The 12,726-nt window shown below is 40.2% G+C and overlaps 1 protein-coding gene across 3 annotated transcripts in view; it reads left to right on the plus strand.

Moving 5' to 3' along the window:
* SANBR (SANT and BTB domain regulator of CSR) overlaps positions 1-12,726 on the plus strand; it is a 49,585-nt gene extending 36,859 nt beyond the window's left edge. For all 3 annotated transcript variants that reach the window (XM_089777525.1, XM_089777524.1, XM_006122163.5), the window contains 6 exons: positions 4,281-4,372; positions 4,486-4,514; positions 4,597-4,670; positions 7,523-7,611; positions 9,608-9,699; positions 10,651-12,726. In XM_089777525.1, the coding sequence (XP_089633651.1) occupies positions 4,281-4,372; positions 4,486-4,514; positions 4,597-4,670; positions 7,523-7,611; positions 9,608-9,699; positions 10,651-10,687 (413 nt within the window). In that variant the 3' untranslated portion in view covers positions 10,688-12,726. The remainder of the gene's footprint in view (positions 1-4,280; positions 4,373-4,485; positions 4,515-4,596; positions 4,671-7,522; positions 7,612-9,607; positions 9,700-10,650) is intronic.

A 12,726-nucleotide genomic window follows, 5' to 3' on the forward strand; every position in this document is an offset into this window, starting at 1 on the left:
TTGTTGCCATCAGCCCGGCTGCACTTGCTTCACGCTGCCATCCAGAGGCTGTCAGGATCCAGGAGGCTCTGAGGGAGAGCATCCATGCCGAGGAGCCCTCAGAGCCACCCCGGTCCTCCCCACCAGGGACTCGTGCCCCATTCCTCCCTCATGTCCTTCCACTTACCCCTCCCTAGGCCCCCTTCCTGATGTCAAACAAAAGACACGTATGTTCAAAAACAGGAACTGGATTTCTTGAACAAAACTGGGGGGGAGATGAGTCTCTGGGGAGACTGGGAAAAGGAGGTGGGAGAGGGGAAGAGACGGTGGGAGAGGGGAGGGGGAAACCTGGGAAGAGGGAGCTGGAATGGGGAAGCAAGGCGAAGAAGGGGGAGGGGAAGCTCAGGGCCCAGGGTTGGGGGGTCTCGCCATACCAACTTGATTTTCATGCAAACCTGCTCCTGGGTTCGCATGTGGCCTTTGGTGTCCTGCCATAGACGGCCATGTTCCTCCGTCTAGTGTGGAGATCATGGACGTTGGGGACATCCCCCCGCAAACCCAAATAAGGTCCATGATCTCCACCCTGGACCAGGAAGGCGCTCGCCTTCTCCAGCCCCTGTCAGGCTTCTAGGAGTTGGCAGACTGCTCTGGGGAGCAGTGGAGGGTTGGCTGCCAGTGGCTTGCTGGCTCATGTTTTGGAGCCACTGGGTCAGGGGCCCCGGTGGCCACTGCTGGCTCTGGGCTGGCAGGCTTGGAGCTGGCACAGGCACTGTGGCCAGGGTCTACCCCTTTAACGTCTCCGGGGCTGGGGGAGAGGAGAGTAAGTTTTCCTGGTTGTGCCCAGAGTGGCCACCAGGGCTCTCTGGGAAGGGCTGGTGGCCCCCTATTTTGAATGAAGTGGCTACACAGCACTTAATTCGAAATAGCTATTTCGAATTTGGTGTTACTCCTTGTAGAATGAGGATTACCAAATTCGAATCAAGCACTCCACTATTTTGAATTAATTTCGAAATAGCAGTTTGCATGTATAGACGCTATTAAAGTTAATTCAAAATAACTTGTGACCAAGTGACTGTTAGTTTCCATCCCTATGGATAGAGTGCAAAGAAGGGCCTTGTTTCGAAATTGAGTGGGTAGGAGGATGAGGGATTTTGGAAAAGAGGAGAGAGGGCTCTTATGGCCAAGAATAGAGAACTCTCTGCTGTTCTTGGAGTAGTGAGGATGGGGAGTGGAGAGAACATGGAGACTAGTGTTGACATGGATAGAGAGAGAAAAAATCTGAAAAGTGCTTCTTAAGAAGTGATGTCCTTGGAGAAAAGGAAACTAATTATGGTACAGTATTATCTATTATGGGGGAAAGCAACTGAAAAAGACACATGGGGGGGAAATAGCCAAGATATGTAACAGAAAAAATCAGAGAGATAAAGAGAGGAAAGAAACCCCCAAATCAAGGGAGATGTGATAAGTGAAATTTTCAATGTAAAAAAAGATGCAAAGTTCTTGTAAAATTCAGTTTTGATATTTGCTATACAGTGTGTGTATAATATACGTTCTCAAGAAGAATTTTGCTAATTTTCAACCATGAAACACTTCATTTGTTAAGCAAGAATTCTAGAATGTACTAGTAAAACTTTATAAATCACATAGAATGTCTGCTAGTAAATAATGAAGTGTTAAAACCAAATTACTGTACATGCCATGAAAAAAAAATGCCAAATTACATTTGTCGAGATCATAGACTCATAGGACTGGAAGGGACCTCGAGAGGTCATCGAGTCCAGCCCCCCGCCCTCAAGGCAGGACCAAGCTCTGTCTACACCATCCCTGACAGATGTCTGTCTAACCTATTCTTAAATATCTCCAGAGAGGGAGATTCCACCACCTCCCTTGGCAATTTATTCCAATATTTGACCACCCTGACAGTTAGGAATTTTTTCCTAATGTCCAATCTAAACCTCCCTTGCTGCACTTTAAGCCCATTACTCCTTGTCCTGTCCTCAGAAACCAAGAGGAACAAATTTTCTCCTTCCTCCTTGTGATACCCTTTTAGATATTTGAAAACCGCTATCATGTCCCCCCTTAATCTTCTTTTTTCCAAACTAAACAAGCCCAGTTCATGAAGCCTGGCTTCATAGGTCATGTTCTCTAGCCCTTTAATCATTCTTGTCGCTCTTCTCTGTATCCTTTCCAATTTCTCCACATCTTTCTTGAAATGTGGCGCCCAGAACTGGACACAGTACTCCAGCTGAGGCCTAACTAGTGCAGAGTAGAGCGGCAGAATGACTTCACGAGTTTTGTTTACAACACACCTGTTGATACAACCTAGAATCATATTTGCTTTTTTTGCAGCAGCATCACACTGTTGACTCCTATTCAACTTGTGGTCCACTATGACCCCTAGATCCCTTTCCGCCATGCTCCTTCCTAGACAGTCGCTTCCCATCTTGTATGTATGGAACTGATTGTTCCTTCCTAAGTGGAGCACTTTGCATTTCTCTTTATTAAACTTCATCCTGTTTACCTCTGACCATTTCTCTAACTTGCTAAGGTCATTTTGAATTATGTCCCTATCCTCCAAAGAAGTTGCAACCCCACTCAGTTTGGTATCATCTGCAAACTTAATAAGCATACTCTCTATCCCAATATCTACATCATTGATGAAGATATTGAACAGTACGGGTCCCAAAACAGACCCTTGCGGAACTCCACTTGTTATCCCTTTCCTGCAGGATTTAGCACCGTTAACAACAACTCTCTGACTACGGTTATCCAGCCAATTATGCACCCACCTTATCGTGGCCCTATCTAAGTTATATTGCCTAGTTTATCAATAAGAATATCATGCGAGACCGTATCAAATGCCTTACTAAAGTCTAGGTATATGACATCCACCGCTTCTCCCTTATCCACAAGGCTCGTTATCCTATCAAAGAAAGCTATCAGATTAGTTTGGCATGACTTGTTCTTCACAAACCCTTGTGACTTCTTTTTTTGGTCATTCATTTATTCAACTAATTTATTCAACTAATTTGCAAAATTTTTCAACTTGCAACTGAACTTCCAGACACTTTTGGACATTAGTGACATTTCTGTTGATCATGCTTTAGTATTGTCTGAGTCAATTGAGATTGGTGCCCTGTTCTATTAAACTCTGTACAAACAGAAAATAAAGGACAGATCTTTTCCAAAGAGTTAACAATCTAAATAGACAAATAAAGGGTGGGAAAAGGGGTATAACATACAAGCAGAGTAAAGAGTGTGATGGCTGGTAAATGGCATGTTTATGACCACAGATTTGTTTATGTTGTTTCAATCCTTTTGGTGGGTTATGATAAGAAGGAATTAATTAGATGGGAAAACAAAGGAAGGAAAGGGGACAAACAGATTGGGCAATAATTTTTTGCAGGGGGCCACATAACGAATTTTGGTACATGGTCATGGGCTGGCTTCACCCCCAGAAGAAGCAGGAGCTGAGGACTAGCCTCACCTCAGAATTATCTGGGACCAGAAGCTTTGAAGTAAAAACACAGCAAGGGGCTTGCAGAGACTGGCCCAGACACTGTCGCATTGTTTGGTAGCCACCCAAGGTTGCTGCAGCTATTTAAAGGCCCCTGCAGGTATAGCAACATGACTGTGAGCCCTTTAAATAGCCGCAGCAACTCTGGGCGGCTCCCAGTCAACATGGTAGTGGCAGGGCTGTGAGTCCTTTAAATAGCAGCAATTTAAAAGGCTTGTGGCTCCAGGCCCTGCCTATGTAGTGCTGCAGCAAGGAACTGTGAACCATTCAAATAGGATCCTGCTGCCTGAGCCACTGCCTGGAAATTCAGTGGCACAGGCAGCAGGCTATAAATAGAAAGCAGCCAGATGCAGTCCGCGATCCGGATCAAAGTGCTAGGTGGGCCGGATCTGGCCCCCTGTGTTGGAGAAATCAGTCTGCACAGGGCAGAGAAAGTCCAGAGTCAAATTTCAGAAGGTATCTCTCCTTGCATTCTTTGGGATGCATTCTGGGTATGCAGGTCTAAATTCTATTTAAAATAAGAAGTGTATATATTACATATTTCTTTGTATTCTAAACTTCAGCTCAGGCATGCTGCTTCTGGGAAGCATGTGAGTGGGTTTTGCAGTTGTGCTTTGTGGATGTTTGTCCAATTTAATTTTTATCCACTCCATAGCTTTGCCAAAAAGGGAAAGTATCCAATCACTGTCTGATATGTGTGTGGGAATGTGGAAATCCCTATGCAGCCGGTGTGATTTAAATGTTCAGGATTATGTTTGCTACTAATTAGTGTTCTAATTAACAGGAAGAAAAGATAAGCCAAAAAAATTAATCAAACATCCAAAGAAGCAAGTTTCTTCACCTAGTGTTCAAAAAAAGGAGAAACCAATGGAGAAGGTAAATCTGAGATGCGAAATGGGCTATTGAACAGTCTAATGAGGAATTTTTCTTTATTGCTAGCACTAGTTTTAAAAACATTTGTGAATGTGGGTTTTTTATTTATTTTACAGTCAAATTCTCGAGATGCATCTCCATTCATGTAAGTATTTCTCCCAAGTCCTGAGTGAAACATCCTTCTTAGTAAAATACTACTGACAGCACTTATGTTTGTCTTTTGCCAGTGTGAGTATGCAGCAGAATAAGTGGGATGCTTCTAGATCACTGAGATTCAACCAAGATGCTCAAAGAGAAGATGGTACATTTTTATTGGTTTAGCTTTTATAATTAAAATTAGTTATATAGTTGTATAATTGATTTATATTTCAGTAAAGGACTCTGCTATTTTGAGGCTGAATGTGCCTTCTGACTGGTTTTATACTGGTATAACTATATTGACTTGTTTGGACTAAGTGAGAAGAGAAGTGGGTTCTTTATGACTTCAAAAACTATATTATGAAACTTGCCTAGGTTAAATTTTAAATGCTTATTGGAAGTTACAAAAAAAATACTGGAAATGATGGTAAACGACACTATCATTTCCAATCTGGAACTTAATCTTCTTTTACTAATAACACAAGCCCAATGATATTTTATTCAGTCATATTAGCAACTATGCATGAATTTTGGGTCTTATCTGTCAATATAGCTTTGCAAGAGCAAAGAGATTATCCTTTGCAACAAAAGGCTTATGACCGAAGGAAGGCATGATTCTGATCTTAGTCTTGACTGTGTAAAACACAAGTAATTCCTGAAGCCAATACAGGTTGAACCTCTCTTGTCTGGCACCCTCGGGACTTGACCAGTGCCTAACCAGAGAATTTGCCAAATCATGGGATGTCTAGCAGCATTACCGGTGCTTCCACTGCTTACTGGGCTCTTAAGAGACATTTAGGGGTATATTAGAGTTAAATAACAGCACAGAACACAGAGCCAGGACTTGTGGCTATAAACAAACTTTATGGGACCATGGGGAAACTTTGATACCACCCATAAGTGGACATCGAGCTAACTTAGTCATGCCAGACCATGGATGTCGCCTGACCAGAGTGGTTCAACCTGTAGTTACATTGATGCCCTAGCCTCTTCTCACCCCGGGAACTGATCTCCACCTGATGTAAATTTGTGCAGTTCCACTTAATAGAATGAACATGTGCTGATTTGCAAAAGCTGAGGCTCTGCCTTATAGTGATGTATATCTTTTTAATTTTCTGTTAGCCCAGGTACTTTGAACTCAATTCCATGAAACATGGAAAAAACATTGCAGATGCTATCTCTAAACTGGACCTCTGCATGTATTCTCATATTCTGTAATCTAGAATTCATAGAATCATAAAATCATAGAGCTGGAAGAGACCTCAGCAAGTCATCAAGTCCAGCCCCCTGCTCTAGGCAGGACCAATCCCAACTAAATCGACCTGGCCAGGGCTTTGTCAAGCCGAGACTTAAACACCTCTAGGGATGGAGACTCCACTACTCCCTATGTAACCCATTCCAGTGCTTCACTACCCTCCTAGTAAAATAGTTTTTCCTAATATCCAACCTGGACCTCTCCCACCACAACTTGAGACCATTGCTCCTTGTTCTGCCTTCTGTCACCACTGAGAACAGCCTTTCTCCATCTCTTTGGAACCTCTCTTCAGGAAGTTGAAGGCTGCTATCAAATCCTCCCTCACTTTTTCGCTTCTGCAGACTAAAGAGACCCAACTCCCTCAGCCTCTCCTCATAAGTCATATGCTCCAGCCCCCTAATCATTTTGGTTGCCCTCCGCTGGATCCTCTCCAATGCATCCACATCCTTTTTGTAGTGGGGAGCCAGAACTGGACACAGTACTCCAGATGTGGCCTCACCAGAGCCGAATAAAGGGGAATAATGACATCCCTGGATCTGCTGGCAATGCTCCTCTTAATGCAACCTAATATGCCATTCGCCTCCTTGGCTACAAGGGCACACTGTTGATTCCTATCCAGCTTCTCATCCTGTAACCCCCAGGTCCTTTTCTGCAGAACTACTACTTAGCTGGTTAGTCCTCAGCCTGTAACAATGCTTGGGATTCTTCCGTCCCAAGTGCAGGACTCTGCACTTGTCCTTGTTGAACCTCATCAGATTTCTTGTGGCCCAATCCTTTAATTTGTCTAAGTCCCTCTGGACCCTATCTCTGCTCTCAAGCGTATCTACCTCTCCCCCTAGCTTAGCTTCAGCTGCAGCCAATCTTTGTTATGTTACACAATAACTTCAAAGTCTTCTTGAAAACACACAATGTTCATGCAGCATGGGTGGCACTCTAGGCAATGATACCTGAGGATCATATTAGCACTGGTCTCTTCTTTCCCACAGGAGAAAAATGTGTTTTGTTACAGAGAGAAAATAAAGAGAAAATAATTAATCAATTCATGTGCTGAAAGATTGACTAATGCAAATAGATAGTTTGGGTCTCATGGCAGGAGTAATCTTTGGAGGAAGTTAGAGAGAAGAAAAATATCTTGGCTGTGGGTTTGTATTTTTAGTTTGTTTTAAATGGCAGCTGTTTGGCATATTAAAACAGGATATGCAGAGAGAGAGAGAGAGAGTCTAAGGGACAGGTGATGTGGCCATAAGTATGTGATAATTGCCTCGGCAAGTAAATGACACAGGTATGTGATAAGTTGTTTATCACATGGTTATTGCTTCTACATATATGCTGTGTGAATGTCTCTCTCCCTATCTCCCAATTTATAATGAAGTAAGATCATGCTTTTTCTGTATTGCTTTTCCTTGCTCCAGTATGGAGTTGAAAGCTCTGGTCTCGGTAAACTACCTAGTTTCTTTTGCTTTTCTATTTCTTTTAAAAATCTGTGCTGCTTCAAAACCATTCTCTTAAATCTGGCAGTAGAATGAATGTAGATAGATTCCTGCCCCTGCCTGAAGCCCATGTGAAGCTGCTTTACACTACAGAATCAGGGCCTTACTTTGGATTGTAGTGGCTTGTGCTTTCCACATAAGCAAAGAACAAAGCCACTCATTTCAATGGATTGTTAGTAATAGATGCATAATCTTTTTCTTCATGAACATGGCTCTTCAGCTTGACAGTAGGAATATTTAGAATATTGATATCCCTTTTATTACTTGCAGATCAGCGAAGGATGTGTGAGATTACAGGGCACCTAATAAAAATGAGATTGGGAGACTTGGACCGGGCCAAGTCAAAGGAAGCCAAAGAAGTAAGATTTTATACTATGGTAACATTACTGTGATATTTTAGGCAGATCTCTTGAACTTATGCATTTTCAGTATCAGAAAATGAAGATGTAGGTTTTCTTAAAGGTGTCTGGAAGACTTAAGCTTTAAGATGAACTTGATCAGGTTTTTATAGTTTAAAGAAAGGTAGTCAGGTGATTACAAAAATTAATGATTCAATTAAACAAAAATAGAAAACCATTTATTTTCTACATTTTTTAAATATTTTGGTTTCAATTACAAGAGTATTCAAAGTGTATGGTGCTAACTTAATATTTGTAATAAAAATATACATTGTAAAATGTATTTTTCAATTCATGTAATAAGTATTGTAGTGTGATCTCTTTATCATGAAAGTTGAATTTAAAGTTTATGTACAGAAAATATGGCATTTAAATATAAAAGCAATGTAAAACTTTAGAGCCTATACAGTCCACTCAGTCCTATTTCTTGTACAGCCAATCACTCAAACCAACAAATGTGTACATTTTCAGGAGGATAATGCTGCCCATCTCTTGTTTACAGTGTAATCTGAAAGTAAGAACAAATGTTCTTCTGGCACTGTTTTAGCCAAAGTAGTAAGATATTTACATTCCAGATACAGATATTTTGTGTGTGTCCTTTCATGCTTCCAACAACCATTGCAGAGGGCATCCACGTTGATGATGGGTTCTGCTAGATGACTATCCAAAGCAGTGTGGACTGATGCAGAGCCCCTAGGCTCTGATGTTTGAGGGGAATGTGGAGAGTGTCTTTCTCCTTCTCAGTCAGTGGCCACATCATTGAGGGTTTGGGGGAGGGGGAGAGTTTCCTTTATGCTTCTCACTTGTGTGCAGCCCCCAACAGATTTTTCTGTGGGTCAGTGACCCCTGACCCAAAAAAAGATTCCCCATCCCTGCTATAGAGTTTGCACTACAGTGCTTGTAGGAGGTGAATTAAAAAATACTTTTTTGTGTGTGTATCATTTTTACAGTGCAAATACATGTAATCAAAATGATAGTGAGCACTGTACACATTGTCTGCTGCATTGTAATTGAAATCATTATTATATTTGAAAATGTAGAAGAACATCCAATAATAATAAATACATTTCAATTGGTATTCTATTGTTTCAATTAAAACTGCAATTATTTGTGATTAATTTTTAAAATTTAGTTTTTAGGCTTTTTTAAGTTAATTGCGTGAATTAACTGCAATTCATTGCTCTCCCAAAGTTTTTAAAGTGATTTTTTTCCCCCTTCCCCCCCCCCCCCCAACACACTTGGTCAGAAAAAGTTTCTAAACGTCACTACTTCAAAACCTTTTGACCCTGGAAATAGGATGGGTTGGAGGGACTCAGTATGAGACACTGGGGCTATGTCTACACTGCAGGCTTCTTGCACAAGAACAGCCACTCTTGCGCAAAAACTTGCGGAGTATCCATAATACAAGCCCGTTCTTGCGCAAGGCAGTTAACAGTAGGTTGTCAGAAGAGAGGGCTTTTTGCACAAGAGTTATTCCTCTCCCCACAAGCTCTTGCGCAAAAAGGCTAGAGTGGATGGGAACAGGGGTTTCTTGCACAAGAAACCCAGATATGGTCATCAGAGCTTTCTTGCGCAAGAGAGCGTCCACACTGCCATGGATGCTCTTGCGCAAAAGCACATGGAAGTGTGGACGCACATGGAAGTGTGGGGACACACTTGCACAAGAACTTTTTGCACAAAAAGTTCTTGCACAAGAAGCCTGCAGTGTAGACATAGCCTGGGAGTACTGCAAGATGCAAAGTCTTTATGGCTCGTTCTTAATCAAACCAACATCATGGTTACTGTGCACTATTGCAAGCTCATGCATCTTCACTTTGGGGCTCTAGGAGAATGCAATATGATATTTGCTACATCCATTTGGAAAAATAGTTATCTGAAAACTAACAGCTTTTAGAAAGTTGCCAATGAAACTGGCATAGCTAAATTATTTGATTTTTTTTTCCCTCCTGTATTGCAGCATGCAGGTGGCATTTACTCTAGACTTGAAGCTCAGATAAAGGCTTCAGCGCAAGTCAGTGCTCGCCAAAATAGCACAGAGAAAAACACAAAGTAAGTTATTTAAGTAGCAGAAAAAGCTAGGATGTGTGTTTAGGGCTTTTTTTGTTTTGTTTTGTTTTTTCCTTTCGAACTCTTGCTACATATCAGCACTCAGTATGTACAGTGCATCTGGAGGTAAAAATCACCCTTGCTCCACTGAACTTTGTATGAAACCAGGAGAAAGGCATGTGCACAACCCACCCTTGCAGAGTTATGGTACAGCCCATCTGCAGCACGTGGGATAGAAGAGTGACTGCCCCACCCTAACCTATTTGGAGTTTTGGATTTCTGGATCAATAGCCTTACAGATCTGCTATCTTACAGATCATTTCCCTGTCTACTTCCAAAATTTCTCACATCATCACCCTGCTTCAGTCTTCCAAAGATCCTTTCTTATGTGAAGATCAGGAAAAAAATCAGAGAGGTGACATTTTGTATGCCAGGGATTAGTCTGGAGCTGTAGTTCTGCTCAGAACTTGGTGGTCAAGTGGTGGATTTTAGAACTAGAATTTTATAATGGATCTATTGATGGCCCTTTCTTAACCAGAGCTAGAGCATGCCTAGTGTGCTGTGCAAATTGGTATGATTTCATTTCATATTGAAACCTGTAAGGAGTTGCTGTAACTCTGTGCATCTTCACGCATGCACGTGTATCTCTGTACTTCTGTGGGGCTTTCTCTGAAAAGCAGAGATTTGATGGCCAATCAATAATATTTATCTTTTTATATGAGGATACAGACTGGCAACTAGAGACGCCATTATAAAGGGATAATGAATGTAACAGTATAATGTACTGTTTCTTCTTTCTGTTGTACTTGAATGTTTAAGGTTAGGACTTTGACAGAAATCGTAAAACAGTTTCTTACATGCAGTGAACTATCAAACTATTATAATTAGTAACAATCATGTATCCTGACAAAAAGTGCCTTCACATGTGTATGTACTAATTTATTTTAAATCCAGGTCTAAATCTCGCTTCGGTCAAGGCCGTCCAACCTAAGGAACCTCAGGGAGAAACCATAGCCAGAATTCATTGCTGCTTCCTGGAACTGTACTGTATGCCAATATGGAGAATGCATTCTCCAAAAGCTTTTAAGTGACTTATTTATTATTTATTACTGTAAGCCATGTAAATTATCCTGTTATGATGAATGAATGCAAAATGCAGAAAGGTGAAATACTCATTTTAATTGTAAATACAGTTTCTTATATTGCTTTTTAGGCTATTGTGTTAAGCTACATAGAAAACATTTTATAAACCTGCAAAGTTAAAACATTTGAAAATCCTTGCTTATTGAAGAGTAGTGCTTACAAGCTGCTCTATATCATCACTTTAACTGCTAGACATTTTAAAATGAAGAAACTACTGAATTATAAGTGCAATCAACAATGTTTAAAATGCATCATCTAATACTGTGATTTGAATTATACATTTTGGTTTCAGTCTGAGGATGATCTAATCTTGCTTATACTGGTTTGACTCATGTAACTTCATGGAATTACTCCTGATTACTCCGTGGAATTACTTCTGATTGACAAGGATTTAAGTGAAATCAGAATCGGGCTTCTCTCCCCATGCCCACACAACTTCCACTTATGGTAAGGTGAGCATCAAGGGGGAGTAGACCTCCAAAGATCACATGAAATGAACCTACTGAAGGTATAACTTTGCATATTGCATGCGGCGTTCATTTTTCTCAACTTTACTGCATGGAAACAATATGTTTGTTCCTATTTTGATCCTCACTCCTCTTCTGCATCATACAGTTCTTTGTTTTCTTTTGTCTGAATTTACGGGCATAGTAAAGCAGTTTCTTCCTTTTAGTAATACCAGTGTCACTGTAACTTTGCTAGCGGAGGTGATGCATGTTCTGTACCTTTTGAAATGAAAGGAAATCACTTTGAGGCATCTTGCCTATGTGGATTTGGGCTGGGATGTTCCTAGACCTTCCTGAATAATCCTATTTGGCAATATAATGTTCTGACATGGAATCTGGAATTACCATGTTTGCTTTAGTGTGCAGTCCAGTAGTACCACAATGGAACAACTTGCCTAGGAAAAAATGTGTTTATTCAAAGAAAATTGCAATAAACCAGTATTTTGAAAATATCATTCTGATTTTTCTAACCAGGCGAAAAGAGCACTCAGGGAAAACTTGTGCCAGACCATAATCATTCAATAAAATGTGTGTTTGGAAATAAGTTCAAAATCTCTGGGGGAAAAAATTCTTCCTTAAAATGTATGGTCTCTATTTGCAGGCCTTTTTTTTTCCTTTTTTCTAGAAGTTTTCTAATAATTGGAAATTAGGCATAATGATTGAGAGAGGATGTAAGGTCATTAAAAACTGTGTTAGCTCTGTTTACATGTGTTCCTCCAAGTTAATATCTATCCAAAACTCACTGAAACCAATGGAAGAACTTCTATTGACTCTGGTGACCTTTGGCTTGTGGCATGATTGGTAGGTTCGCAACAGTGCTTTATCTTACATTTTATTAAAGACATGGCTTTAGCAAAACCCATGGTTTGTTTGCAAAAAAAAAAATTTTGCATTTTAGAAGTTAAATGTTTTATACTAAATATTATTTGAAAAATTAATTTTCTTAGAAAATGGTTTACAATTCACTGTGTAAAAATGTGTTCTAGTTTACTAGCTTCTCTGGAAGTCTCTCTAAAGCTGTACATGTAAACTTTGCTAAAAAAGTTGCAAATTGAACAAGGAGAGGGCATGTGTGTGTGTCTAAAAGATTTCTTAGAACTTTCAAAATATCATTTTATGTGCCATTATTCTTCATAATATTGTATTCAACGTGTGCTTTCTCTTTTTTATAAACATGTGTCTGTAATGTAGGTAGTGGAAGTGTAATTCAAATTGTTTTAAGTATTAATAGTATTTTCTTTGACAAATTCCATTAATTTTTATCCTGAATTAATTTTGAAGTCCTATCTCAGTTTTACTGAAATAAATGTTACTGATTTAAAAGCAGTTTGTTTTTAGTAGACTTGCAAGAGCCAAATAAATTATCTAGTGGGAAATGTTA

Source organism: Pelodiscus sinensis, chromosome 3 (assembly GCF_052426305.1).
Source record: "Pelodiscus sinensis isolate ZL-2025 chromosome 3, ASM5242630v1, whole genome shotgun sequence".
NCBI lineage: Eukaryota > Metazoa > Chordata > Testudines > Trionychidae > Pelodiscus > Pelodiscus sinensis.